The following is a 27536-nucleotide window of genomic DNA, read 5'->3' on the forward strand; positions in this document are numbered from 1 at the left end:
TTCGAGCCGTCTCCCCCAGTTTGGGAGGGGTCCTCGCCCCAGTTCGGGGTAACCAATCCCAGTTTGGGGGTCCTTTCCCAGTTTGGATCCCCAGTTTGGGGTGCCCCTCCCAGTTTGGGCCCCCCCCCCGGCACCCTCAGCCGTGGGGGCTCGGCAGGGGCGGCCGGGGGGGCCTTCCCAGCCCTCCCAGTGCTCCCAGTATCACCAGTGCCCCTCCCAGTGCCACCGGCAGTGCAAACACCAGCCCGACCCGCAGGGACCCGGGACTGGGAGGGGCCCTGGGGGCAACTGGGGCGACTGGGGGGGCTACTGGGAGGGTCACTGGGGCAACTGGGGGGTCCGTGACTCTGGGGGGGACAACTGGGGGGGTAACTGGGAGGGTAACTGGGGAGTCCTTGGCCTTTGAGCGGGTAACTGGAGGGGTAACTGGGGCAACTGGGAGGCCCCTGGCCTGTGGGGGGGGAACTGGGAGGGTTTGGGGGGTTGGGGGGGCATAGGGGGGGCTTTGCCTTTGGGGGGGGCAACTGGGAAGTCCTTGGCTTTTGGGGGAGCAGCTGGAGGGGGAACTGGGAGGGTAACTGGGGGCAACTGGGATTTTGGGGGGGCAACTGGGGGGGCTGTTGGGGGGTCCTTGACCCTGGGGAGGGCAACTGGGAGAGTAACTGGGACAACTGGGGGGGCAACTGGGAGGTCCTGGGTTCTGGGAGGGGTAACTGGGAGGGTAACTGGGAGGGTAACTGGGACAAACTGGGGGGCTCTGGGGTTGGAGGGGGCAGTTGCTGGGGCAACTGGGGGCAACTGGGATTCGGGGGGGGCAACTGGGGGGAAAGTTGGGGGATCCTGGGGGGTGAAGGAGGAGGTTTGGGGGTCCCTATGGGGCCTGGGGGAGGGGCTGAGTCCATGGGGGTCTCTCGGGGGCTCCCAGGGCTCAGCCTCGGGGTCGGGGACCCTATGGGGGTCCCCTATGGGGTCATCCTGGGGGTCCTCATCACTGTAGGGGTCCCCATAGGGGTCCCAGACCCTGGTTTGGGGGTCCCCGGGCTCACCCTGGGGGTCCCCATCCCCATAGGGGTCCCCAAAGGGGTCCCAGGGCCGGGTTTGGGGGTCCCGGCCCCTCCGGAGGCTCCCGGGCTCGGGGTCCCTGTAGGGGTCCGAGGGGGGCGGGGCGGGGTCCCAGGGCTCCTCTTCGGGGTCCTCGTCCTCGTAGGGGTCCCCGTAGGGGTCCCCATAAATGTCGGGGTCCCAGGGCTCCGTTTCGGGGTCCCACGGCCCCTCCCCGGGGTCCTCGGCCCTATAGGGGGGGGCTGGGCCCCCATAGGGGTCCCCGTAGGTCTCGGGGTCCCCCAGGTCCCCATAGGGGTCCCCGTAAGGATCGGGGTCCTCGTCCCTATAGGGGGGCACGGGGGAAGGGGGCAAATCCCGGTGGGGATCCCGGTGGGACCCCCCGTGAGACCCCTCGAGGGAGTCCCGGTGCCACCCCCGGTGCCGGGGCGGGCCCAGCCCCCGCTCTCTGTGCGAGTCCCGGTGCGAATTCCGGTTCGAATCCCGGTGCAAACCCTCCCGGGAATCCCCGTGCGGCTCCCGGTGCTGGGCCGAGCCTGGATCCCGGTCCCGGTGCAAATCCCGCTGCCATTCCCGTTGGGAATCCTCGTGCGAGCCCCGGTCTGGCCGCAAATCCCGGTGCAAATCCCGGTGCCCTCCCGGGGGCGAATCCTCTCGGGAATCCTCGGGCAAATCCCGGTGCCAACCCCGCTGCCCGCCGGGCTGGGAATCCTCACGGAAATCCTGATGGGAATCCCGGCCCAGGTCCGGGTGGGGATCCCGGTTCCAATCCCCGTGCGATCCCCGGTGCCGCTCTGGGGGCAGGTCCTGGTGGGAATCCTCGGGCACATCCCGGTGCAAGCCCCGGTGCCATCCCGGGGGCAAATCCTCCTGGGAATCTCGGTCCGAATCCGGGTCCAGATCTTGGTGGGGATCCCGGTCCAAATCCCGGTCCGAATCCCGGTTCCAATCCCGGTTCAGATCCTGGTGGAGATCCCGGTCCAAATCCCGGTCCGAATCCCGGTTCCAATCCCGGTTCAGGTCCTGGTGGGGATCCCGCTCCCAATCCAGGTCCCAATCCCCGTGCAAGCCCCGGTGCCGCCCCGGCCGCGGCTCCCGGTGCCTTCCCGTGGACAAATCCTGCTGAGGATCCCAGAGCGAGCCTGGATGCGGATCCCGGCGGGAATCCGGGCGGGGATCCCGGTCCAAATCCTCCTGCAAGCCGCGGTGCCGCTCCGGTGCCGAATCCCGGGGCGAGGCTTCACCTCCTCCCGTCCCGTCCCGCCGCCGGTCCCGGGCTCTCCATCCCCGGGCGCTCCAACCGCGCCGGGTCCCCTCGGGCAGCTCCGGGTGTCCCCCCTGGGGAGGGGTCCCGGGCTGTCCCCGCTGTCCCCCGAGCCGCTGGGGAGGGGTCCCGGGCTGTCGCCGGTGTCCCCGGCGGCGGCGGCGGCAGGTGACACCGTCGGGCTGCAGGACGAAGCCGCGGTGACAGTGACAGGCGAAGCCGCCGTGGTGGTTGAGGCACATGTGGTGGCACACGGCGGCCGTGCGACATTCGTCCCTGTCCCCGCAGCCGCCCGCCGCCACCGGCCCGAAGCCCAGCGGGCACGGGGGGGTCGGCGGGACCCCCGCGTCCCCCCCCGCCGCCACCGCCACCAGCGCCACCAGCGCCACCAGCATCGCGCTGCCACCGCCGCCTCCTCCTCCTCCTCCTCCTCCTCCTGCGCGGGATGCGGGCGGGGTGGGGGTGGGGGGGCACAGCCGGACCCGCCCCCCCCCCCCGAATCCCAAATCCCAAATCAACCCAAACCCGGCCAAGGGCGGCCCCGCCGCCCCCGCTCCCCAAATCCCAAACCCCGAACGCGGCCCCATCCCCCCCCCAAACCTCAGATCCGTCCCCACCCTCCCCGCAAATCCCAAATCCCAAATCCCAATCCCGGCCCCGCTCCCCCAAAAACCCCAAGGGCGGCCCCACCCCTCCGTGCCCCTCCCCCCCAATCCCAAACCCGGCTCCACCCCGGCCCCACCCCTCCCCAAAATCCCAAACGCGGCCAAGGGCGGCCCCTCCCCCGCCTGGGACGTTTGGGTGACCCCACCCCCTTTTTGGGAACCCTCCCCCCACTTTTTTGGGATCCCAGGGCAGCCCCCCCCCCCCCCACCTTGCTTAGGGGACCTCAAAGTGACCCCAGGGTGACCCCGCCCCCTTTTTGGGGACCCTTTGGGGGTCCCAAGTTGACCCCAGTCCCGCCACCCCCTTGTCACAGGTGTCGCCGCCACCGTTCCAGGTGTCCGTCACCGGTGTCACCCCAGGCTGTGTCACCAAACCGCCGCTGCCACCCCTGCCACTGTCACCCTCACCCTGTCACTGTCACTGGTGTCACCTCCTGTCACCCTCATCCTGACACTGCCACCCCTGCCACTGTCACCGGTGCCACCTCCCATCACCCTCACCCTGCCACTGTCACCGGTGCCACCTCCTGTCACCCTCATGCTGTCACTGCCACCCCTGCCACTGTCACCGGTGCCACCTCCCATCACCCTCACCCCGTCACTGTCACCAGTGTCACCTCCTGTCACCCTCACCCTGTCACTGTTACCGGTGCCACCACCTGTCACCCTCATCCTGACACTGCCACCCCTGCCACTGTCACCAGTGCCACCTCCCATCACCCTCACCCTGTCACTGTCACTGGTGTCACCTCCTGTCACCCTCATGCTGTCACTGTCACCGCGCCACTGTCACCAGTGTCACCACCTGTCACCCTCACCCTGTCACTGGTGCCACCTCCTGTCACCCTCATGCTGTCACTGTCACCCCGTCACTGTCACCAGTGCCACCTCCCATCACCCTCACCCTGTCACTGTCACCGGTGCCACCTCCTGTCACCCTCACCCTGTCACTGTCACCAGTGTCACCACCTGTCACCCTCACCCTGTCACTGTCACCCCATCACTGTCACTGGTGTCACCACCTGTCACCCTCATGCTGTCACTGCCACCCCTGCCACTGTCACCAGTGCCACCTCCTGTCACCCTCATGCTGTCACTGCCACCCCTGCCACTGTCACCAGTGCCACCTCCTGTCACCCTCATGCTGTCACTGCCACCCCTGCCACTGTCACCAGTGCCACCTCCTGTCACCCTCACCCTGTCACTGTCACTGGTGTCACCTCCTGTCACCCTCATGCTGTCACTGTCACCGCGCCACTGTCACCAGTGTCACCACCTGTCACCCTCACCCTGTCACTGTCACCCCATCACTGTCACTGGTGTCACCTCCTGTCACCCTCACCCTGTCACTGGTGCCACCTCCTGTCACCCTCAGGCTGTCACTGTCACCGCGCCACTGTCACCAGTGTCACCACCTGTCACCCTCACCCTGTCACTGGTGCCACCTCCTGTCACCCTCAGGCTGTCACTTCCTCCCCTGCCACTGTCACCGATGTCAGTGTCACCGGTGTCACCGTCACCACGTCACCCTCATCATCACCGCTGTCACCGTCAGCTGTGTCACTGCCACTCGTCGCTGCCACCCTGTCACTGTCACCGGTGTCACCCCCTGTCCCCGCCGTGTCCCCTCCCCCTCCCGACCTCCCCCAAAATCAAACTCCAGGTGCTGCAGTGGTGGGGGAGGGGCTTTATTGGGGGGTGACAATGGGGTGACAGGAGGTGACAAAGGGTGACAGGAGGTGACAATGGGGTGACAGGAGGTGACAATGGGGTGTCCCCTCAGGCCAGTGGCCCCGGGGTCCCGTAGAGCCGCACCAGGGCCCCACTGAGGGAGGGGCCCAAATTCCTGCGGGGGGGGGGGAGGAGGAGAGAGGGGTGAGCCCCCCAAAATCCGGGGGAGACCCAAAATCGGGGTGGGGGGGGAGGGGGCAGGGGTTTGGGGACACAGGAATTGGGGGGGGGGGGTCCTTGGGAATGAGGGGGTCCTTGGGAATTGGGGGTTCCCCAGGATTTGGAGCATCCTGGGATTTGGGGGATCTGGGATTGAGGAGATCCCAGGATTTGGTGGGTGGGGTCCCCAGGATTTGGGGTTCCCTGGGATTTGGGGATGGGAGTTCCCAGGATCTGGGAGTTCCAGGATTTGGGGATTCCCGGGTTTGGGGGTCCCAGGATTTGGGGGTTCCCAGGATTTGGAGGATCCCGGGATTTGGGGATTCCCCAGGATTTGGGGAGGATCCCCAGGATTTGGGATCCCCAGGATTTGGGGATTCCCCAGGATTTGGGGAGGATCCCCAGGATTTGGGGGTCCCAGGATTTGGGGTTCCCAGGATTTGGAGGATCCCAGGATTTGGGGTTCCCCAGATTTGGGGGTTCCCAGGATTTGGGATCCCCAGGATTTGGGGAGGATCCCCAGGATTTGGGATCCCCAGGATTTGGGGTTCCCAGGATTTGGGACCCCCAGGATTTGAAGAGGATCCCCATAATTTGGGGATTCCCCAGGATTTGGGGGTCCCCCAGGATTTGGGGGGGGGGGTCTCACCTCTGGGCGGGGCCGCAGCGCAGGGCGCTCAGCACCTCCCGGCACTTTTGGGGGTCCTGCGAGGGGCCCAGGGTGGCCAGGAGGCTGCGGGGGAGGGGACAGAGCTCAGGGGACCCCCCCTCCCCCCAGACCCCTCCCCCACCCTGCGAACCGCCCCCATCCCCCACCCTCGGGACCCTCCCCTCCCCCTCCCCATGGGGCCAGCTCCCTTTTGGGGACACCCAGAGCCCGGGGACTCCTCATGGGGGACCCCGACCCCCCCCCGGACCTCCCGGGACCCCCCCCCCCCCAGACCTGGCGGGGGTCCCGACCCCCCCCCGGACCCCCCCGGACCCCTCCCCAGACCTGGCGGGGGTGGGGAAGCGGCGCAGGACGGCCCCGGCCCTGCCCCCACTGAGCCCCCCCAGCTGCAGCAGCTGCCGGGCGAACACGGCCCCCACGGTCTGGGCCTGGGGGGGGACACAAAAATGGGGGTCAGGGGACCCCAAAACACCCCCCGACCCCAAAATCCCCCCCCTAAGGACACGGCCCCCACGGTCTGGGCCTGGGGGGGGGGCAAAAATGGGGGTCAGGGGACCCCAAAACACCCCCCGACCCCAAAATCCCCCCCCTAAGGACACGGCCCCTCCATGGTCTGGGCCTGGGTGGGGGGGGCAAAAATGGGGGTCAGGGGACCCCAAAACACCCCAGCCCCATTTCCCCCTCCTCAGCCACATTTGCCCCCTCCCCCAGCCCCATTTCCCCCCAGCCCCATTTCCCCCTCCTCAGCCCCATTTCCCCTCCCCCAGCCCCATTTCCCCCCCAGCCCCATTTCCCCCCCAGCCCCATTTCCCAACTCCCCCAGCCCCATTTCCCCCTGCCCAGCCCCATTTTCCCCTCCCCCAGCCCATTTCCCTCCCCCAGCCCCATTTCCCCACTCCCCCAGCCCCATTTCCCCTCCCCCAGCCCCATTTCCCCCCCAGCCCCATTTCCCCCTCCTCAGCCCCATTTCCCCTCCCCCAGCCCCATTTCCCCCCCAGCCCCCATTTCCCCCCCCAGCCCCATTTCCCCCTCCTCAGCCCCATTTCCCCTCCCCCAGCCCCATTCCCCCCCCAGCCCCATTTCCCCCCCAGCCCCATTTCCCAACTCCCCCAGCCCCATTTCCCCCTCCCCAGCCCCATTTTCCCCTCCCCCAGCCCCCATTTCCCTCCCCCAGCCCCATTTCCCCACTCCCCCAGCCCCATTTCCCCTCCCCCAGCCCCATTTCCCCCCCAGCCCCATTTCCCCCCTCCCCCAGCCCCATTTCCCCCCCAGCCCCATTTCCCCAGTCCCCCAGCCCCATTTTCCCCTCCCCCAGCCCCATTTCCCCCCCAGCTCAATTTCCCCCCCAGCCCCATTTTCCCCCTCCCCCATTTCCCTCCCCCAGCCCCATTTCCCCCCCAACCCCATTTCCCTCCCCCAGCCCCATTTTCCCCCCAGCTCAATTTCCCCCCCAGCCCCATTTTCCCCCTCCCCCATTTCCCTCCCCCAGCCCCATTTCCCCCCTCCCCCAGCCCCATTTCCCCCCCAACCCCATTTCCCTCCCCCAGCCCCATTTTCCCCCAGCCCCATTTCCCCCCCCCCAGCCCCACCTGGTTCTTGCCCCCCCCCTCACGCAGCCTCTGGAAGGGCAGCAGGGCCAGGGGGGTCCCGGGGGGCTCGGGGGGGCCCCGGGCAGTCAGGTCCCCCCCCCACGCCCGCAGCACGCGGCCCTGGGGGAGGGGGGACATTGGGGGGGGGGGGGGGTGGGGGAGGCGTCAGGGACCCCTCAGTGACGCTCTGATGTCCCCACCCCCCTCCCCAAAATCCCCCCAAGTCCTTCCCGTGACCCCCCCCATCCCCCCCCACAATGCTCCCCCCATCCCCCCCTTCAGGGCCCCCCCTTTTTCCCTCCATTGCCCCCCCAAACCCCCCCTCCCACCCCCCCATGCCCCCTCCCCCCTTGTGCCCCCCCCTTGTGCCCCCCTCACCCCGAATCTCCTCCTCAGCTGCTCCCCCAGCACCCCCAAATACGCGGCCGAGTCCTGGGGGTCCCTCGTGCGCGCCACGAAGAACCCGTCCACCACCTGGGGAGGGGTCTGAGAGTCCAGAGACCCCCCCGGGACCCCCCCAAAAAGCCCTGGGACCCCCAAATCCCCCCCAAAACACACCCAGGACCCCCAAAATCCCCCCCAGGAGCTCCAAATCCCCCTCAAAATCCCCCCCAGGAGCCCCAAATTCCCCCCAAAACAACCCCAGGACCCCCAAAATCCCCCCCAGGACTCCCAAATCCCACTGGGACCCCCCATAAAACACCCTCGGGACCCCCAAAATCCCCCCAGGACCCCCAAAATCCCCCCCAGGACTCCCAAACCCACTGGGACCCCCCCTAAAACGTCCTCAGGACCCCCAAAATCCCCCCCAAGACTCCCAAATCCCACCAGGACCCCCCATAAAACACTCTCGGGACACCCAAAATCCCCCAGGACCCCCAGAATCCTTCCCAGGACCCCCAAAATCCCCCCTGGGACCCCCAAATCCCACCAGGACCTCCCCAAAACACCCTCAGGACCCCCAAAATCCCTCCCAGGACCCCCAAATTCCCCCCCAGGGACCCTCCCAAACCAAACCTAGCACCCCCAAACACCTCCTGGGGGGAAGGAGAGCTCAGAGACCCCCACCCAAAACCTTCCCTGGGAGCCCCAAACCCCCCTGGGATACCCAAATCCACCTCAGGGGATGTCTGGGTTTTGGGGAGGGGTCTGGGGGGTACCTGGGTATTGGGGAGGGGTCTCTGTGGGATTTGGGGAGGGGTCTCGGGGGTACCTGGATTTAGGGGAGGGGTCTCTGTGGGATTTGGGGAGGGGTCTCGGGGGTACCTGGATTTAGGGGAGGGGTCTCTGTGGGATTTGGGGAGGGGTCTCGGGGGTACCTGGGTGTTGGCGGCCGCCTGGCGCAGGGTGGGGAGGGGGAGGGGCAGGGGCTCCCCCTCCCCTGGCTCCTCCAGCAGGTAAACGGGGCAGCGCAGCCCCGAGCGGCGCAGCCGGAACTGGCAGGGGGACGGGGGGACATCCCAGTTACCCCCAGTCCATCCCAGTTACCCCCAGTCCATCCCAGTTACCCCCAGTCCATCCCAGTTACCCCCAGTCCATCCCAGTTACCGCCCAGTCCATCCCAGTTACCCCCAGTACATCCCAGTTACCCCCAGTCCATCCCAGTTACCCCCAGTCCATCCCAGTTACCGCCCAGTCCATCCCAGTTACCCCCAGTACATCCCAGTTACCGCCCAGTCCATCCCAGTTACCCCCAGTCCATCCCAGTTACCGCCCAGTCCATCCCAGTTACCCCCAGTACATCCCAGTTACCGCCCAGTCCATCCCAGTTACCGCCCAGTACATCCCAGTTACCCCCAGTACATCCCAGTTACTGCCCAGTACATCCCAGTTACCCCCAGTCCATCCCAGTTACCCCCAGTCCATCCCAGTTACCGCCCAGTCCATCCCAGTGCCCCCCCCAGTCCATCCCAGTTACCCTCCAGTCCATCCCAGTGCCCCCCCCAGTACATCCCAGCTACCCCCCAGTCCATCCCAGTTACTGCCCAGTACATCCCAGTTACCCCCAGTCCATCCCAGTTACCCCCCCAGTCCATCCCAGTTACCCCCAGTCCATCCCAGTTACCCCCCAGTACATCCCAGTTACCCCCAGTACATCCCAGTTACCCCCCACTACATCCCAGTTACCCCCAGTCCCCTCCCAGTCTGTCCCAGTTGCCCTCTTGCCATTCCCAGTCCTCTCCCAACCCTTTGCAGCCTTTCCCAGTCCCTCCCAGTCTCTCCCAGTTCCCCAAAACAGCTCCCAGTCTCTCCCAGTCCCCCTCCCAGTTTACCCCATTCATTCCCAGTCCATCCCAGTCCCTCCCAGTCCCTCCCAGTCCCTCCCAGTCTCTCCCAGTCCCCCTCCCAGTTTGCCCCATTCGTTCCCAGTCCCTCCCAGTCTGTCCCAGTCCCTCCCAGTGCCCCCCAGTCTCTCCCAGTCCCCCTCCCAGTTTGCCCCACTCATTCCCAGTCCCTCCCAGTCTGTCCCAGTCCCTCCCAGTGCCCCGGCCCCACCTTCTGCTCGCGGTACCGCCCGTCCCGGACGCTGTTCCCCAAATCCGCCGCCGATTTCCGCTCCACCACCACGTCCAGCACCAGCTCCCGGGGGGCGTGGCCTGGGGGCGTGGCCAGTGGGATCACATGGTGCCACGCCCGCTCAGAGCCACGCCCACCACCCAGCCCCTGCCCACTCACCAAGGGGTGGGGTCATCCCCAGGCCCCGCCCACCCATCATGGCCTCGATGGGGGCGTGGCTTGGCCATGGTCACGCCCACCCCATGAGGGTGGAGCCAGCATTTGACCCCACCCAGGTGAGGTCAGCCCTGGCCCCACCCCCAGTGCCACGCCCATCACACCTGGCCACACCCACCCACCACCATGGCCCCACCCCAGGTTCACAGGTGGGGTCTGGGCCACGCCCCCTCCGGCCACACCCATTAGTGACAACCACACCCACTAAACTGCCCCACCCACTCCAACTGCCACACCCAGCCCCACCCATGGCCACGCCCCTCGGCCACGCCCACCTGTGGGCGGGTCCTTCTCGCGAGCCACCCACAGGAAGTCGCCGACGTGGAGGCGCCGCAGCAGCACCGGGACCCCCCGGGAGCGGAGCAGGGCCGGGAGCCCCCCGCAGGGGCTGCGGGGACACGGGGACATTGGGGACACATCATAGGGGACATTGGGGACATGTCACAGGGGACACTGGGGACACGTCATGGGGAACATTGGGGACAAGTCACGGGGGACATTTGGGGACATTTGGGGACATTGGGGACACTGGGGACACGTCATGGGGGACATTGGGGACACTGGGGACATTTGGGGACATGTCACAGGGGATATTGGGGACATTTGGGGACATTGGGGACACGTCACGGGGGACACGGTGGACATTGGGGACATTGGGGACACTGAGGACATGTCACAGGGGACATTGGGGACATTGGGGACATTGGGGACACGTCATGGGGAACATTGGGGACACATCACGGGGGACATTTGGGGACATTTGGGGACATTGGGGACACTGGGGACACGTCATGGGGGATATTGGGGACATTGGGGACACTGGGGACATTTGGGGACATGTCACAGGGGATATTGGGGACATTTGGGGACATTTGGGGACATTGGGGACACGTCACGGGGGACACGGGGGACATTGGGGACACTGAGGACATGTCACAGGGGACATTGGGGACATTGGGGACACTGGGGACATGTCACAGGGGACATTGGGGACATTGGGGACACGTCATGGGGAACATTGGGGACACATCACGGGGGACCTTGGGGACATTGGGGACATTGGGGACACTGGGGACATGTCACAGGTGTGGAGACACGGGGACACATCACGGGGGGACAACCCCGGAGGGGCTGGGGGGACATTGGGGACACGTCACAGGGGACAAGGGGACACTGGGGACACGTCACTGGGGACATTTGGGGACACGTCATGGGGGACACGGGGGACATTGGGGACATTGGGGACACCACACGGGGGACCTTGGGGACCTAGGGGACATGTCATGGGGAGGATACTGGGGGCATTTGGGGACATTGGGGACACATCACAGGGGACATTGGGGACATTTGGGGACACTGGGGACACATCACGGGGGACAAGGGGACATTGGGGACATGTCACAGGGGACAAGGGGACACTGGGGACACGTCACTGGGGACATTTGGGGACACGTCATGGGGGACACAGGGGACCTTGGGGACATTGGGGACATAGGGGACATGTCATGGGGGGTATGCTGGGGGCATTTGGGGACATTGGGGACACATCACAGGGGACATTGGGGACATTGGGGACACTGGGGACACTGAGGACATGTCACAGGGGACATTGGGGACATTGGGGACACATCATGGGGGACCTTGGGGACCTTGGGGACATTGGGGACACATCATGGGGGACATTGGGGACATGTCATGGGGGACATTGGGCACATTGGGGACATTTGGGGACATGTCACAGGGGATCTTGGGGGCATTTGGGGACACTGGGGACATGTCACAGAGGACATTGGGGACACGTCATGGGGAATATTGGGGACATTTGGGGACATTGGGGACATGTCACAGGGGACATTGGGCACACTGGGGACACATCACGAGGGGTATTGGGGACATTGGGGACACGTCACGGGGGACAAGGGGACATTTGGGACATGGGGGGACACTGGGGACATATCACAGGGGACATTGGGGACACTGGGGACATGTCATGGGCAACCCAGGGGGACACATCACGGGGTTGGGGACACTGGGGACACGGGGTGACATTTCCTGGGGGACATTGCGGGGACATTGGGGACCTGTCGTGGGGGTGGGCACAGGGAAGGGACACGTTATGGCGGCTTGGGACATGGAGGGGACACCGAGGACACGCCACGGGGGGGGGTGGGGACACGAGGGGACACAAGGGGTGACAGGGACGGGGGGGGGGGGGGGGGACAGGCACCCGTTGGCCTCGGTGACGTCGGCGCACAGGACGATGTCGAACTCGCCGGGCCTCAGCTCAAACTCCCGCTCGGGGTCGCACCTGAGGGACCCAAAATTCACCTCCAGCGCTGCCACCCCTCCCCCACCCACCTCCAGGTGCCTCAACCCCCCCCAAAGTGTCCCCAACCCCCCCAAAGTGTCCCCAAGTGTCCCCAACCCCCCCCCAGCACTCACAATGGGGGGGAGGGGGCGCAGTTCTCGTCCTGCTCCGCCAGGGGGCGCTGCGGGCACACCTGGCCAGGGGGCGGGGCCTCGGCGAGGCTCCGCCCACGCGGGGTCAGCGCGTACCTGGTGGGGGGGGGGGGAAGGGGTGACATGGGGAGGGGTCCTGGGGGTCTCAGGGGTGTCCAGGGGGGTCCCGGGGGGTGCTGGGGAGGTTCTGAGGGTCTCAAGGGGGTCCTCAGGGGTCCCAGGGGTTCCTGGGGGGGGTCCCAGGGCCAGCTCAGGGGGGTCCCAGGTGAGTCCGGGGGTCCCGGGGGTGGGTCCCAGGTAAGTCTGGGGGTTCTGGGGGGTCGTGGGGCCATCCCGGGGGGGGTCCCAGGTGAGTCTGGGGGTTCTGGGGGGTCGTGGGGCCATCCCGGGGGGGTCCCAGGTGAGTCTGGGGGTCCCGGGGTGGGTCCCAGGTGAGTCCAGGGGTCCCAGGGGGGGGTCTCAGGTGAGTCCGGGGGTCCCAGTGTGGGTCCCAGGTGAGTCTGGGGGTCCAGGGGGGGGTCCCAGGTGAGTCCGGGGGTCCCAGGGGGGTTCTCAGGTGAGTCCGGGGGTCCCAGGGGGGGGTCTCAGGTGAGTCCGGGGGTCCTGGGGTGGGTCCCAGGTGAGTCTGGGGGTCCCGGGGGCGTCCTGGGGCCATCCCGGGGGGGGTCCCAGGTGAGTCTGGGGGTCCATGGGGGGGTCCCAGGTGAGTCCCGGCCATACCTGGGGGGGCGGCCGCTCCTCTGCACGAGGCCCCGGCGCAGGAGGGGGCCCAGAGCTGCCTGTGGGGGAGGGGACACAGGGGTCAGCCCCTCCCCCGTCACCTTCGGGGGGGGGGGGAGGGGGGTGTGCCAGGTGGGGGGAGGGGCGCTGGGGCCACTCACCGGGGTCAGGGCGTGGTCACAGAGGGGCTGGGCCTGCTGCAGAAGCTCCGCCTCTGGGAGGGGCTCTGGGCTCTGGGGGCGGGGCTGTGGGTGAGGAGGGGGAGGGGCACCACCCTCCCCCCCCCCCCAGGTGTGTCCCCTCCCCCTCACCTGGCTCAGCGCCAGCAGCAGGGCGTGGCTCCTGGAGCGGGGGAGGGGCCGGGACTGGCGAGGGCGGCGCTGCATGAAGGGGGCGGGGCAGAGATTGGGGGCGTGGCCTCTGCTGCCCCTCCCCCTCCAGTGTGTGGGGGGGTGTTGGGTGGGGGAGGGGTGAGGCAAGGACTCACTGTGGGCGGGGCTGGGGGAGGGGCTGGGCTCCGCTCCTGCCGAGGGGGCGTGGGGGGGAGGCCCTGCTCTGCAGTATGCAAATGACATGCAAATCAGTATGCAAACAGGCTCACCAGGCCCCACCCACCACCAAAGCCCTTCCCCTATCTTAGCCCCACCCCCTTCAGAGGCACCACCCATTAATGCCCCACCCTTTTAGGCCACACCCCTAATCCATTCCCCTCCCGGTGATGGGCGGGGCTCTCACAAGCCACGCCCTCTTTCCACACCCTCATAGCCCCACCCATCCACAGACCCCACCCACTCACGCCCCGCCCCGTTAGGCCCCGCCCACCCCGCCGGTGCTGGCTCAGCCGTTGGTCGAGGCGGGCGCAGAGGGCGGGGCCAAAGTGCTGCAAGATGGCGGCGGCGCGGCCGGAACGGAGCGGGAGCGGGAACCGGGAGAGCGAGCGCAGGGCCTGGGGGGAAACACACCTGAGATACACCCGAGACACACCTGAGACACACCCGAGACACACCCGAGACACACCTGAAACACACCTGAGACACACCTGAGACACACCTGAGGGTACCCAAAACACACCTGAGACACACCCAAAACACACCCGAGACACACCTGAGATACACCTGAGACACACCTGAGATACACCTGAGACACACCTGAGACACACCCGAGACACACCTGAGATACACCCAAAACACACCTGAGACACACCTGAGACACACCTGAGACACACCCAAAACACACCTGAGACACACCTGAGACACACCCGAGACACACCCAAAACACACCTGAGACACACCTGAGACACACCCGAGACACACCCGAGATACACCTGAGATACACCTGAGACACACCTGAGGGTACCCAAAACACACCTGAGACACACCCGAGATACACCCGAGATACACCTGAGACACACCTGAGACACACCTGAGACACACCCGAGACACACCCGAGACACACCCGAGACACACCTGAGACACACCTGAGACACACCCAAAACACACCTGAGATACACCTGAGACACACCCAAAACACACCTGAGATACACCTGAGACACACCTGAGACACACCTGAGACACACCCGAGACACACCCAAAACACACCCGAGACACACCTGAGATACACCTGAGACACACCTGAGACACACCCGAGACACACCTGAGACACACCTGAGACACACCTGAGACACACCTGAGATACACCTGAGACACACCTGAGACACCTGAGATACACCTGAGACACACCTGAGACACACCCGAGACACACCCGAGATACACCTGAGACACATCTGAGATACACCCGAGACACACCCAAAACACACCTGAGATACACCCGAGACACACCTGAGACACACCCAAAACACACCTGAGACACACCCAAAACACACCTGAGATACACCTGAGACACACCTGAGACACACCTGAGATACACCTGAGACACACCTGAGACACACCCAAGGGTACCCAAAACACACCTGGGGGAACCTAAAACACACCTGAAACACCAAAACTCACCTGGAGACTCCTAAACCCCCACCCAGCAACCTCAAAACACACCTGGGGACCCCAAAACACACCTGGGGACCCCTAAATCCATGTAGGGACCCCAAAAATGCCCACCTGGGGACCCCAAAATCTCTCACCTGGGGACCCCAAACACACCTGGACACCCCTAAATCCATCCGGGGACCCCAAAACACACCCGGGCACCCCAAAACACACCTGGGGACCCCAAAATACACCTGGGGACCCCTAAATCCATCCGGGGACCCCAAAAATGCCCACCTGGGGACCCCAAAATACACCTGGAGACCCCAAAATCGCCCACCTGGGGACCCCAAACACACCTGGACATCCCTAAATCCATCCAGGGACCCCAAAATCGCCCATCTGGGGACCCCAAAATACACCTGGGGACCCCAAAATCGCCCACCTGGGGACCCCTAAATCCGACCGGGACCCCCCCCCGGACCCACCCTCTCATAGGTGCCCCTCGCCCACGTCCCCTGCGCCTCGTCCCGCCACTCCCGGAGCCAGCGGGCGAACAGCGGGTTGGGGTGGCCGCGGCGGCGGCGGCGGCGCCGGGAGGAGGCGGCGGCGGCCGCGGCCATGATCGAATCCTCCCGCCGCCGCCGCCAGCCGGAAGTGCCCGGCCCCGCGGGGCCGCTCCGGCCGCGCTCGCTGCTCTGGGAGCTGCGACTTGTCTGCTCTGGAGGACTCTACTCTGGGCCGCTCGGAGGTGAAACTCGTCTGCTCTGGAGGACTCCGCTCTAGGCCGCTCGGAAGTGAAACTTGTCTGCTCTGGAGGACCCCGCTCTGGGCCGCTCGGAAGTGAAACTCGTCTGCTCTGGAGGACTCCGGCCGCCCCGGGAGCCCCCAAATCTTCTCCAGGCCCCCCAAATTCTGCCCCCAACCCCCAAATTCTGCTTCCAGCCCCCCCCCCCCAATCATTCTCCGGGCCCCCCTCAAATCCCAGGACGCGTCCAGCTGCAGCACAGCAAAACCTTTATTGTTTAGAAAATCATTTTAGAAACAAACTCGGGGGGCGGGGGGGCACTCCCAAAATAACACCGATCCCCCCGCGGAGGGCGGGGGGGGGTGGGGGCACCCCAAAGTAACACTAATGGCGCGGGGGTGGGGGGAGGGAGGGCACCCCAAATGAACACAAACCTCCCTGCGAGGGCGACACCCCAAAATCCCACCCTGTGGTGGGGGGAGGGGGAGGTGGGGACCCCCTCAGCCCCCCCAGCTGGTTTTGGGGTGATGGGGGAGGGGTGGCACCATGGGACCCCCACCCCGGGATGAGTTTTGGGGGTGGCAGCACCGGCTTGGGGGTCCCATAGGTGGGGGGGGAGAGGGTTGGTGAGGAGATTGGGACACTTTTGGGATCCCCAGATGTGATTTTGGGGTCCCTGGGGTGGTTTTGGGGTCCCTGGGGTGGTTTTGGGATCCCCAAATGTGGTTTTGGGGTCCCCGGGGTGGTTTTGGTGTCCTTGAGGAACTCGGGGGGGTCCCGCAGGATGGTTTTGGGGAGCCCCAAGCTTCTCCAAGGAGCGCCTGGCAGCTGGAACTCGCCGGGAGTTTGGGGGATTTGGGGTGCAGGGAGGGGCTCGGGGGGTTTTGGGGCGCAGGGAGGGGCTCGGGGGGGTTTTGGGGCGCAGGGAGGGGCTCGGGGGGGTTTTGGGGTGCCGTTTTTCGGGGAGGGGGCTCAGAGGAAGGCGTCGCACCACTCGCGCAGGCAGCCCGAGCAGTCGCGGCTCTGTTTGGCGTTGGCCCCGCACGTCTCCTTGAGCCACTCCCGGAACAGCTCCTCGTCCTTGCGCAGCACCAGGAACTGCCCCAGCACCACGTACGCCTGGGGCGGGGACAGGGAGGGGACAGCGAGGGGACAGTGGTGTCACCAGGGCGTGGGGACCCTGCCAAGGGTCCCCCTGTCCCTCCTGAGTGACCCCAAAGAGTTCCAGACCCAGCCCAGACCTATAGACCCTGGTCCTTATGGGGCTGCCCCAGCACCAGGAATGCCTGGGGGGGACAGGGAGGGGACAGGGGTGTCACCAGAGCGTGAGGACACAGGTCAAGGTCCCTGTGTCCTTCTTGAGTCACCTCAAAGAGATCTGGTCTGTCCTGAGTGACCCCAAAGAGCTCCAGACCCACCCCAGCCCTGCGGCCACAAGAGATCCCAGAGCTGCCCCAGCACCAGGAATGCCTTGGAGTGACAGTGAGGGGACAGTGAGGGGACAGTGAGGGGACAGTGAGGGGACAGCGAGGGGACAGCGAGGGGACAGCGAGGGGACAGTGGTGTCACCAGGGCGTGGGGACCCTGCCAAGGGTCCCCCTGTCCCTGCTGAGTGACCCCAAAGAGCTCCGGTCCCACCCCAGCCCTATAGACCCTGGTCCTTATGGGGCTGCCCCAGCACCAGGAATGCCTGGGGGGGACAGGGAGGGGACAGTGAGGGGACAGGGAGGGGACAGGGAGGGGACAGTGAGGGGACAGGGAGGGGACAGGGAGGGGACAGGGGTGTCACCAGAGCGTGAGGACACAGGTCAAGGTCCCTGTGTCCTTCTTGAGTCACCTCAAAGAGATCTGGTCTGTCCTGAGTGACCCCAAAGAGCTCCGGTCCCACCCCAGCCCTGTGGCCACAAGAGATCCCAGAGCTGCCCCAGCACCAGGAACACCTTGGAGTGACAGTGAGGGGACAGTGAGGGGACAGGGAGGGGACAGCGAGGGGACAGTGGTGTCACCAGGGCATGGGGACACTGCCAAGGGTCACTGCCACCCTCCCCAGTGTCCCCACACCCCCCTGACTCCGTGTCCCCAACAGCTCCTGGCCCTTGTGTCCCCCCCCGTGCCCCCTCCCCTTGTCCCCACATCACCCCTGGTTGTCCCCAGGGCTGTCCCCAAATGTCCCCGAGCCCTTCCTCAGTGTCCCCAAAGCCCTGGAGATGTCCCCACGTGTCCCTAAGCCCTGGCAATGTTCCTCTTCGTCCAAGCCCTCCTTCAGTGTCCCCACTTGTCCAAACCCTTTTCCCAGGTGTCCCCCGCTGTCCCCAATGTCCCAAAGTGTCCCAAATGTCCCCTGCTGTCCTTGACGTCCCCAGGTGTCCCCAATGTCCCCAGGTGTCCCAAAGTGTCCCCAAGTGTCCCTCACTGTCCCAGGTGTCTCCCAATTCCGCCAGATGTCCCCAAGTGTCCCCAGGTGTCCCCCAATGTCTCTCAGTGTCCCTGCTATCCCCAGGTGTCCTCCACAGTCCCAGGTGTCCCCTGCTGTCCTTGATGTCCCCAGGTGTCCCCAGGTGTCTCCAATTCCCCCAGGTGTCCCCTGCTGTCCCCAGTGTCCCCAATGTCCCCAGTGTCCCCAGCTGTCCCCTGCTGTTCCCAGTGTCCCCTGCTGTCCCCTGTGTCCCCAGGTGTCTCCACGTGTCCCCTGCTGTCCCCAGGTGTCCCAAAATATCCTCAGATGTCCCAGGTGTCCCCAATTCCCCCTGCTGTCCCCAGTGTCATCCCCAGCTGTCCCCTGCTGTCTCCAATGTCCCCAATGTCCCCAGCTGTCCCCAGTGTCCCCAGCTGTCCCCAATGTCCCCAGCTGTCCCCTGCTGTCCCCAATGTCCCCAATGTCCCCAGCTGTCCCCAGGTGTCCCCAGTGTCCCCAGCTGTCCCCAGGTGTCCCCAATGTCTCCAATGTCCCCAGCTGTCCCCAGGTGTCCCCAGTGTCCCCTGCTGTCCCCAGGTGTCCCCAGTGTCCCCTGCTGTCCCCAGTGTCCCCGGTGTCCCCAGTCCCACCTTGTCGAAGCCCTTCTCCTCCAGTTTCCTGCCCAGCACGTCCCCGATCCCGGCCAAGGTCCCCACCGGCTTCTCCCCCATCGGCTCCGCCACAAAGTCCCGGTGCTTCTGTGACGTCGAGGACATGGCGCCTGGGGACAGCAGGGGACACTAGGGACACTCAGGGGACAGCAGGGGACACTCAGGGGACAGCAGGGGACAGCCAGGGGACACTCAGGGGACAGCAGGGGACACTCAGGGGACAGCAGGGGACAGCAGGGGACACTCAGGGGACACTCAGGGGACAGCCAGAGGACAGCAGGGGACAGCAGGGGACACTCAGGGGACACTCAGGGGACAGCCAGAGGACAGCCAGGGGACAGCAGGGGACACTCAGGGGACAGCCAGGGGACACTCAGGGGACAGCAGGGGACAGCCAGGGGACACTCAGGGGACACTGAGGGGACAGCAGGGGACAGCAGGGGACACTCAGGTGATGCTCAGGGGACACAGGGACACTCAGGGGACACAGGGACACTCAGGGGACAGCCAGGGGACACTCAGGTGATGCTCAGGGGACACAGGGACACTCAGGGGACACAGGGACACTCAGGGGACAGCCAGGGGACACTCAGGGACTGGACAGGGCGAGCGCCACCAGCACCGTGTGGGGACACAGGGACAGAGTGAGGGACACTGGGACAGGGTGGGAGGGGACAGGGATGGGGACGGGGCTTGGGGACACTCTGGGGACAGGGACAGAGCTGGGGGGGGGGCACGGGGGAGGTTGGGGACCCTGAGGGGAGGCGGGGACAGAGCAGGGACAGGGACTGAGGGGACATTGAGGGGACATTGAGGGAACACTGGGGGGACACTGGGGGGACATTGAGGTGGCACTGAGGGGACACTGGGGGGACATTGAGGGGACACTGGGGGGACGCTGAGGGGACACTGGGGGGACATTGAGGGAACACTGGGGGGACACTGGGGGGACATTGAGGGGACATTGAGGGGATGCTGAGGTGGCACTTAAGGGACACTGAGGGGACACCCAGGGGACATTGAGGGGACACTGAGGAGACACTGAGGGGATGCTGAGGGGACGCTGGGGGGACACTGAAGAGACCCTGAGGTGGCACTGAGGGGACACTGAGGTGGCGCTGAGGGGACATTGAGGGGACACTGAGGGGACATTGAGGGGACACTGAGGGGACACTGAGGGGACACTGAGGGGACACTGAGGGGACGCCCCCGGCCCTCCCGCCCCTCACAGACTCGCCCGCCCGGTCCCGCCCCTCGGGCTCTTCTCGCCCCTCCCCTTCCGCCCCTCCCGGCCCTTCCCACCCCTCCCGGTCCCCTCCGCGCTCCTCCCGGTCCCCTCCCGGTCCCCTCTGTCCCCTCCCGGTCCCCCCCCGCCCTCACCGTCCCCTCGGGCCGCTCCAACCGCCGCTCCCGCCTCAGCCCGCTGCCGCTGCGCACTGACCTCACATCCGGCGGCGCGCCGTGCTGACGCCACTTCCGGCGGCGGCGCGCTGAAACCATCGAGGCGCGGCCGCGCGGGGGGGGGGGCGCTCTGGGGATCATAGAGACGTGCCGGGTCCTCCCGGGGCCTGCTGGGTCCGCCCAGGTGAGCCGGGACACCTGGAAAAAACTCCAGGTGCTCCCGGGAGCCCCTCGGGGTTCATCCCCGTGCCTCCCGAATTCCCGGAGAGCGGCTCCGGGTCCCTCCCAGGTTCCCCCGCTCACGTGGGTGCCTCCAGGTTCTCCCAAAATTCCCTCCCGTGCTCCCCAAGCCCGCCCCGTTCCCTCCATCCCAAAGGATTCTCCCGAGAGGATCCTCAAAGGGACCAAAAGAGGCGATTCTGGCCCAATATCTGGGCAAAAAAAAAAAGGAATTTTTATTAAATTTATGGGGAAAATTACAAATGCAACAGGCCAGAACGTGGGGAGCCAAAACACGGGGAAAAGAGATGGAATTTTGGGAAAAACAGGAGTCTTGGAATGGAAAGGAAAGATTTTGGGGGGAAAAAGGAGGGGATTGGGGCACAAAGAAGGATGTGGTGGCAAAATATAAACAATTGAGGGCAAAAAGTTGAGATTTTGGGGTAAAATCCGGATTTTGGGGCACAAGGGAGGGAAGTGGGACAAAGGAGACGAATCTGAGGGCAAAACTGGAGGATTTTGGGATAAAAAGAGGGATTTGGGTCAAATATCACGGTGAAATTCCGAGAAAATAAAAGGATTTAGGGCAAAACTGGGAAGTTTGGGAGGGAAGGAGAAATTTAGAGAGAAGAAAAGAGAATTTGGGGAGGGGAAAAAAGGGAAAATTCCTCTCCCGTTATGCAAATAAAGCAATTCCCGCCCAAAATGCAAATAAGCAGTGTTAATTTGCATAGGGGAGGGGCATCATGGTAGCACCGCCCATATGCAAATGAGGCAACTCAAACCACGCCCATCGCTGCTTTAACATCGGGTGAAATCCAAGCTTCGTTTTTGGGGTAAAACCGTGGGAATTCGGGGTTTTCCCGCCGATTTTTCCTTGGGGGGAGGGGCTCAGCCGCATTTTGGGGAACCCCCCATGGATTTGGGGGGGGTCTCAGGCCTCGTCCTCGGTCAGGAGCAGATTTGGGACCCCCCTGGAGATGGGGAAGCGTCGCCCCGAGTCCGGGCACTGCAGGGACCCCTCGAGCACCTCCACCTGTGGGGGGGGGGCAGAGGGAAAATTGGGGGGGGGGTCCCCGAGATTTGGGAACCCCCCCCCCCCCAGGGGTATTTTGGGGTGTCCCTGACCTCGAGCAGGACGTGGTGGAGGCGGCGCAGGAATTCCTCGTCGTCCTCGTAGCCCGGGGTGGGCTCGGGGGGCAGCTCCGAGGGGTGCCCCAACTTTGGGGGGGCAAAAAGAAAAAAAAAAAAAAAGGGGGGGGTTCAGAGTGCCCCTCCCCCACCATGGTTCTGCCTTGGCACCCCAAATTTTGGGATGGCCCAAAACCTGACTGATCCCTCCCCCCAAACCCCAAATCTGAGACTCCTCACCCCACCCCCCCCCAAATTCTCCCTCCCCCAAAAATTCTTCTGCTCCCCGAGCCCCCCCCCAAATTCCCCTGGAGCCTCCAAATCCCCCCCAAAACCCCCCTAAATCCCCAAATTCCCCTCCCCAGACCCCCAAAATTGCCCTCAAACCCCCCAAAATCCCCCCCCAGGACCCTCAAAATCGCCCCCAAGTTCCCCCCAGACCCCCAAAATCAGCCCCAAGATCCCCGCCAAACCGACCCCCCCACACCCCCCCGGTTCCCGGTTCTCCCAGTCCCTCCCGGTTTCTGGTTATCCTCCCGGTTCCCGGAGCCCCCTCCCCCCCTCCCGGTTCCCGGTTCCTCCCGGTTTTGCCGGTTCCCGATACCCCCCCAGTTCCCAGTCCCCCTCCCCGGTTCCCGGTTCTCCCCGGTTTCCCCGGTCCCCCCTCCCGGTTCCCGTTTCCCCCCTCGGTTCCCGGTTCTCCCCTCGGTTCCCGGTTCTCCCCTCGGTGCCCGGTGCCTCCCCCGTTCCCGGTTCCTCCCGTTCCCGGATCCCGGTCCCCCCTCCCGGTTCCCGTTTCCCTGCTCGCTTCCCGTTTCCCCCCGGTTCCCAGAGCCTCCCCGGTTCCCGGTTTCTCCCCTCGGTGCCCGGTGCCTCCCCCGTTCCCGGTTCCCCCTGGTTCGCGGTTCCCCCCGTTCCCGTTTCACCCCCGGTTCCCGGTTCTCCCCGGTTTCCCCGCTCCTCTCCCGGTTCCCGGTTCTCCCCGGTTCACTGTTCCCGTTCCCGTTTCACCCCTCGGTTCCCGGTTCTCCCCGGTTTCCCCGCTCTTCCCCCGGTTCCCGGTTCTCCCCCGGTTCCCGGTTCTCCCCCGGTTCCCGGTTCCCCGCCGCTCACGCTCTCCGCCGCCTCCCGCAGCGCGTCCCAGCGCAGCCGCGGCACCAAGCGGGACACGAAGGCGGCGTTGAACGGCACCGGGCGGACCCGAACCTCGGCGGCCTGCGGGGACCGGGGGCCTTAACGGGGGGCGGCAGCCGAACCGGGGGGATTAACGGGGGATAACGGGATTAACGGGGGGCTCCGACCGGAGCCGAACAGGGGAACCGGGGGAGGTAACGGGGGTTAATTGGGGGTTAACGGGAGTTTTAACGGCGGTAACTGGAGGAGTTACCGGCAGAGTTAACGGGGGTAACGCCAGGGGGGGAGTGAACGATTACCGGGGGCATTAACGGCAGGGAACGGGGTTAGGGCGGGGATTAACGGGGACGTATCGGGGGGGAACGGGGGAAATTACCGGCCGTTAATGAGGGTAACGAGAGGGAAGGTTAACGGGGAATTAACGGGGAGGAACGGCGAACCGAACCGCGAACTGCGGCGGGCTGGGGGGACCGGGGGAAAACTGGGATAACGGGAACTGGGATAACGGGGGAAAACTGGGATAACGGGAACTGGGATAACGGGGGAAATTGGGATAACGGGAACTGGGATAACGGCGGGGAACGAGGCCGTTAACGGGTGACTTAACGGGAGGTTTAACGGGAGATTCATTGAGAGTAACGGGAGAAATTACGGGGCGTTCATGGCGTTAACGGAGGAGTTACCGGGGGAGGTAACGGGGGTGATGGGAGGTGAATGAGGGGGCACCGAGCGGAGCCCCGGCAGCGTCAGGGGAACGGGGAGGAAGCCGGGAACCGGTAACGGGGGCAGCGCTAACGGCGGGAGCGGGCGGGGCCTTGCCGGGGGGGGGGGGGGGGGGGGGAATCGCAGTGTCCCCCCGCCCGTTCCCGGGGCCCCGGGGGTCCCCCCGCGCCCCGCACCTCGATGCGCAGGGGGAAGCCGCCCCCGGGCCGCAGCCCCGGCACGTGGGAGCTCAGCAGGTTGTGGGTCAGCAGCTTCATGGCGCCGCTTCCGCTTCCGGCGCGTCACTTCCGGCAAGAGGGCGGTTACCACGGCAACGGGGCGTGGTCCGGCCCGAAGTGGGCGTGGCTTCTCAAGGTAGGGGGGTCCACTTAAAATTAAGAAAATTAATTTTCCCCCCCCACGCCTCCCCTTCCAGGACCTCCAAACCATCACCGAGACCCCTCCCCAAACCCTTCAGGGACCCCCCCCAAAGCCTTCAGGGCTCCTCACAGGGTCTGAGAGCCCCCCCCACCCTCACAGTGCTGACCCCCAAGTTGGCCCCACCCCTTTATTTTTGGGGGGGGTCCCCATTTCTCAGGATCACCCCTGAGGCCCCGCTGGGGATCCCAACCCATTTTGGGCTGGATTTCCCCCATTTTTGGGGTCTTGTTTACACCTTCAACACCCTCAACCCTCCTTGATGCCCCCCAAATCCAACCCCTTCATTTTGGGGTGTCATGGTCCTCACTTTGGGTTCCCCTGCCCCCCAGTATTCCCCTGGGAGACCAAATCCTTCCCCATTCCCCTCTCCCCCTATTTTGGGGCACTCCCAGGGCTCTGTGATGCCCCCAAATCTTGGGGGGAACACTCAGGCCCCCCCCAAAAGAGACAAAGGCAGAGGCACAAATGCAGTTCATTTATTCGGTATTTGGCGGGGGGGGAGAGAAGGAAAACCCCCCAAAAAAAGGACTTCAGGGTGGGAGGAGCAGGATGAGAACCCAAAAAAAAACGAGCGAGGGGAGGTGTGAAAAATGCATATTTTATGATTGGCTTTTCGCAAATGTTGCAATGTGTAATATTGGAAAGTTATGTTGTATTAATTCTCTCAAGTAGTGCGTTGAATGTATTTTTAGGTTATAACACAATGTTAAAATAGAAACTATACTACGTAGGATACTTTTTAACTAGCTCAAGAAAGAGATGAGAATCAAGGAATTCTTCGCACAAAGATAACAATTACAGAAACCCCTAAATTTTCCAGAGGAGAGGAATTTATGGCTTTCCTTATTAACAGAAACGAAGTTCTTCAAGCCTGACTTAGACTTGAAGGCGCCTGGGAATTAACAGAAACTTTTTGACAAGTACCAGACGAATTTCTTGTTTTAAATAAAATATATGCATAATCATGAAGTGTTTTGTATATGCAACAAGCTATTGCTTTTAAGGTTATTCCTTTGTTCACAAGGCATGTTTGTCGTGGCTTAAGTGCCCGAGAGCATCCGGACGTCCGTAATTCTTTGCTTTTTATTGTCTTATAATTGTCCTAATTCTAAGTTTTTATTACTTTAATTGTGTTACTATTTTTATAACCATTTTAGTATTATTAGACTTGAAAAATTTAAAAAAACCGAGTGATTGGCGTTTTTCACAAGCGGGGCTGTGAAAGGGAGGGCTGGGAGGGTTTGGGGGGGGGGGGCTGTGGGATGAGTGCGGGGCTGGGGGGCCGTGATGAGCGAGCGGGGCCGGGGGCAGCGAGGATGTGTGGGGCTGTGAAATGGGGGTTCGGGGCGGTGTGAGGGGGGATTTTTGTGGGGCTGGGGTCGGGCCGGGGCTGCCTTTCGGGCGGTCCCGCGGTGTTTTCCAGCGCTCGCCGCCATCTTTGCCGCCGTGAGGGGGGGGGGGGGGGGGGCGGAGGGGAGCGCGCGCCGCTCTTTTCCCGCCTTTTTCGCCACCTGAGGTGGGAGGGGGTGGAGCGCGAGTCTCGGCCTGGAGGGCGCCGGTGGGCGGGGCGAGCTGGCGCTCTCGACCAATCGTGATGCGGGGTTGGGTCGGTAGGCGGGGACAGCGGGGGCTGGGCCAATGGGAAGCGAGGCTGGCGTGAGGGGGGGTCGGCCGGTGTGGGCGGGGCCGGCGCAGTCGCCGGCGGAGCGCGGTCGGTAACGGTTCACTGCCCGGGCCTTGGAGGGGGTCTCTGCGGCCCTGCTGAGGGTGGAACTCGGGGGGCGGCCTTAGGGCTGCTCTCGTCGCGGTTCTAGCCCACCCGGTGCTTGTTTTCCTCTCAGAACCGCTGTGAGAAATGTCCCAGCGGAAGCGCAGCAAAGGGCTCGGCAGCTCTCAGGTGAGAGGTTGCTCCCCCACCCCCGTTCTCCCCTCATTCACTCTCCCCTTCCCTCCTGGCTGCTCCCATTCTCCGCTTCTCGGTTTTGTTTCCTTCTCCATCATCAAATTCCCCCGCTTGCCGTGTCCTTTCCACTCAGCTGACCGGCGGGGAGGATGATTTCATCCCGACCCAGGTGGAGCGGCGCTCCCAGGACCAGGTGAACCAGAAGGTGGATTGCGGTGATCCCCTCTCTACCCGCTGCCGGAGTCCTGTGTCTGCATTCTTTTGATATCAGCCCGCTCTCGGCCTTCCCTGCTCATTCCCCCACAGGTGAGTGAGCTGGTGCAGTTCCTGCTTGTGAAGGACCAGAAGAAGATTCCTATTAAGAGGGCAGGTACGTTTAGGGGAGCGTCCTTTCCACGGTGTTTAGACCCCCTAAAGCCTTGCTGGCCGTGGGGAGCTCAGAGCTCCGGGCTCCCTCAGCGTTCCCTGCCTGTTTCCTGTAGACATGCTGAAGAATATAATCCGGGAATACAGGGATGCCTACTCAGAAATCGTCAAGAGAGCAGACAGGACCCTGCAGGCGGTGAGGGGAGCACGGCAGGGAAAAGGGGAGGGTTTTGGAGGGAGACGCCCCGTGGATTAACCCTCGTCCTCCCGCAGGTGTTCGGGCTGCAGCTGGTGGAGATCGACACCAAACGCCACATTTACATCCTCATCAATAACCTGCCCCGCCCTGAGGGCCAGCACCTGTGCAGGTGATGGGGCTGCTGCTGGGGGACCCCGGGGTGATTCGAGGGGGGTGGTCAGCGTGTCCCCCCCCCCCCCCCCACCTTACCCGCATGGGTGACACCCCAGTGTGTGCCTCAGGGACAAGGAGAAGGAGAAGATGGGGCTCCTCTTAGTCATCCTCAGCTTCATCTTCATGAAGGGCAACTCAGTCAAAGACAGTGAGTTCTCCCCTAAAAGCCCCGCCCTGTACCCCACTTTCCCTTTGCACCCCACTCACTGACACCCCCTTTTCCAGGTGCTCTGTGGGAATTCCTGCACCTGCTCCGTGTGTACCCAGGGTAGGATATGGGAGGGGGGGGTGGGGGGACTGGGCTAGTCAGTGCCACGCCTCACTAGCCCCGATCCTCAGGAAGCAGCACAGCGTGTTCGGGGACGTCCGGAAGCTGGTGACAGAGGAGTTTGTGCGGCAGAAGTGAGTTGGAGGGTCCTGGGCTGGGGGGAAGAATTTGGGGTGCAGGGGGTCCCCCCCATCCCTCCCGGTGTGCCCAGAGCAGCCTCGGCGCCAGCCTCGGCCGGGCTGTTTATACCACACCGCAGAGCAAAGCCCGCAGCCCCCACACCCCGTGGCTCAAGGGGTCCCTCACGGGGCCAGGGGAGCGCTGGACACCCCCCCCCCCAAAACCCTGTGCACCCCAAAACCTGCTGGGAGGGGTCACCACCCAGCCCTCTGCAGGTACCTGGAGACCACCGCCATCCCCCTGACGGACCCCCCCGAATTCAAGTACCAGTGGGGGCCACGGGCAGAAAAGGAAACCTCCAAGAAGGACGTGCTGAACTTCGTGGCCAAGGTGAGGCCGTGCTGGGGGGGGCCATCTCTGAGTTTGGGGGGGCTCAATTTGATGCCCCCTCCCCTATTTTTCTCCCACTCAGATGCAGAGCAAGGACCCCACATTTTGGGCGAGCCAGTACAGCGAGGCCGAAGCCAACAAAGCCACCACCTGACCCCCCCCAAAATAAAGGCACCCCGTTGGTGTGCAGCCCCCCAGTT

The 27536-nt window shown here is 64.5% G+C and overlaps 5 protein-coding genes across 8 annotated transcripts in view; 2 read left to right on the forward strand and 3 right to left on the reverse strand.

Moving 5' to 3' along the window:
• The window catches only part of PACS1 (phosphofurin acidic cluster sorting protein 1), a gene marked incomplete at its 5' end in the record, with an annotated part of 6306 nt that extends 6254 nt beyond the window's left edge, over positions 1 to 52 (forward strand). Inside the window, 1 exon segment of the mRNA XM_053967985.1 lies at positions 20 to 52. Within this exon segment, the coding sequence (XP_053823960.1) occupies positions 20 to 52 (33 nt within the window).
• Positions 53 to 4675: 4623 nt separating this feature from the next.
• On the reverse strand, positions 4676 to 15700 carry MUS81 (MUS81 structure-specific endonuclease subunit). 2 transcript variants are annotated; one of them, XM_053968115.1, is made up of 17 exons: positions 14771 to 14875; positions 14093 to 14739; positions 13876 to 14015; positions 13541 to 13608; positions 13365 to 13433; positions 13215 to 13286; positions 13054 to 13112; positions 12316 to 12429; positions 12101 to 12181; positions 10149 to 10261; positions 9637 to 9737; positions 8460 to 8576; positions 7519 to 7614; positions 7141 to 7260; positions 5876 to 5979; positions 5531 to 5614; positions 4676 to 4837 (listed from the first exon to the last, which is right to left on the reverse strand). In XM_053968115.1, the coding sequence occupies exons 1-17, from the start codon at positions 14834 to 14836 to the stop codon at positions 4771 to 4773; spliced, it is 2118 nt and encodes a 705-aa protein (XP_053824090.1). In that variant the 5' UTR covers positions 14837 to 14875; the 3' UTR covers positions 4676 to 4770. The 2 variants fall into 2 exon arrangements, with proteins under 2 accessions (XP_053824090.1, XP_053824091.1); XM_053968116.1 differs by lacking the exons at positions 14093 to 14739; positions 14771 to 14875 and adding an exon at positions 15524 to 15700 and having other exon boundaries at positions 13876 to 13999.
• A 335-nt stretch (positions 15701 to 16035) lies between these two features.
• Positions 16036 to 20333, reverse strand: BANF1 (BAF nuclear assembly factor 1). The gene is made up of 3 exons (XM_053968130.1): positions 20230 to 20333; positions 18829 to 18959; positions 16036 to 16902 (listed from the first exon to the last, which is right to left on the reverse strand). The coding sequence occupies exons 2-3, from the start codon at positions 18952 to 18954 to the stop codon at positions 16756 to 16758; spliced, it is 273 nt and encodes a 90-aa protein (XP_053824105.1). The 5' UTR covers positions 18955 to 18959; positions 20230 to 20333; the 3' UTR covers positions 16036 to 16755.
• A 347-nt stretch (positions 20334 to 20680) lies between these two features.
• On the reverse strand, positions 20681 to 23755 carry TRMT112 (tRNA methyltransferase activator subunit 11-2). Its single transcript, XM_053968129.1, has 4 exons — positions 23634 to 23755; positions 22714 to 22815; positions 21598 to 21690; positions 20681 to 21505 (listed from the first exon to the last, which is right to left on the reverse strand). The coding sequence occupies exons 1-4, from the start codon at positions 23712 to 23714 to the stop codon at positions 21404 to 21406; spliced, it is 378 nt and encodes a 125-aa protein (XP_053824104.1). The 5' UTR covers positions 23715 to 23755; the 3' UTR covers positions 20681 to 21403.
• A 1804-nt stretch (positions 23756 to 25559) lies between these two features.
• On the forward strand, positions 25560 to 27527 carry LOC128801949 (non-structural maintenance of chromosomes element 3 homolog). 3 transcript variants are annotated; one of them, XM_053968124.1, is made up of 10 exons: positions 25560 to 25774; positions 25914 to 25985; positions 26087 to 26150; positions 26263 to 26342; positions 26420 to 26514; positions 26627 to 26706; positions 26784 to 26826; positions 26898 to 26960; positions 27222 to 27336; positions 27419 to 27527. In XM_053968124.1, the coding sequence occupies exons 1-10, from the start codon at positions 25733 to 25735 to the stop codon at positions 27488 to 27490; spliced, it is 726 nt and encodes a 241-aa protein (XP_053824099.1). In that variant the 5' UTR covers positions 25560 to 25732; the 3' UTR covers positions 27491 to 27527. The 3 variants fall into 3 exon arrangements, with proteins under 3 accessions (XP_053824099.1, XP_053824101.1, XP_053824100.1); XM_053968126.1 differs by lacking the exon at positions 26087 to 26150 and adding an exon at positions 26052 to 26086 and having other exon boundaries at positions 25914 to 25973; XM_053968125.1 differs by having other exon boundaries at positions 25914 to 25973.
• Positions 27528 to 27536: the final 9 nt, after the last annotated feature.

The sequence above is a fragment of the Vidua chalybeata genome, chromosome 32 (assembly GCF_026979565.1).
Source record: "Vidua chalybeata isolate OUT-0048 chromosome 32, bVidCha1 merged haplotype, whole genome shotgun sequence".
Classification (NCBI taxonomy): Eukaryota; Metazoa; Chordata; class Aves; order Passeriformes; family Viduidae; genus Vidua; species Vidua chalybeata.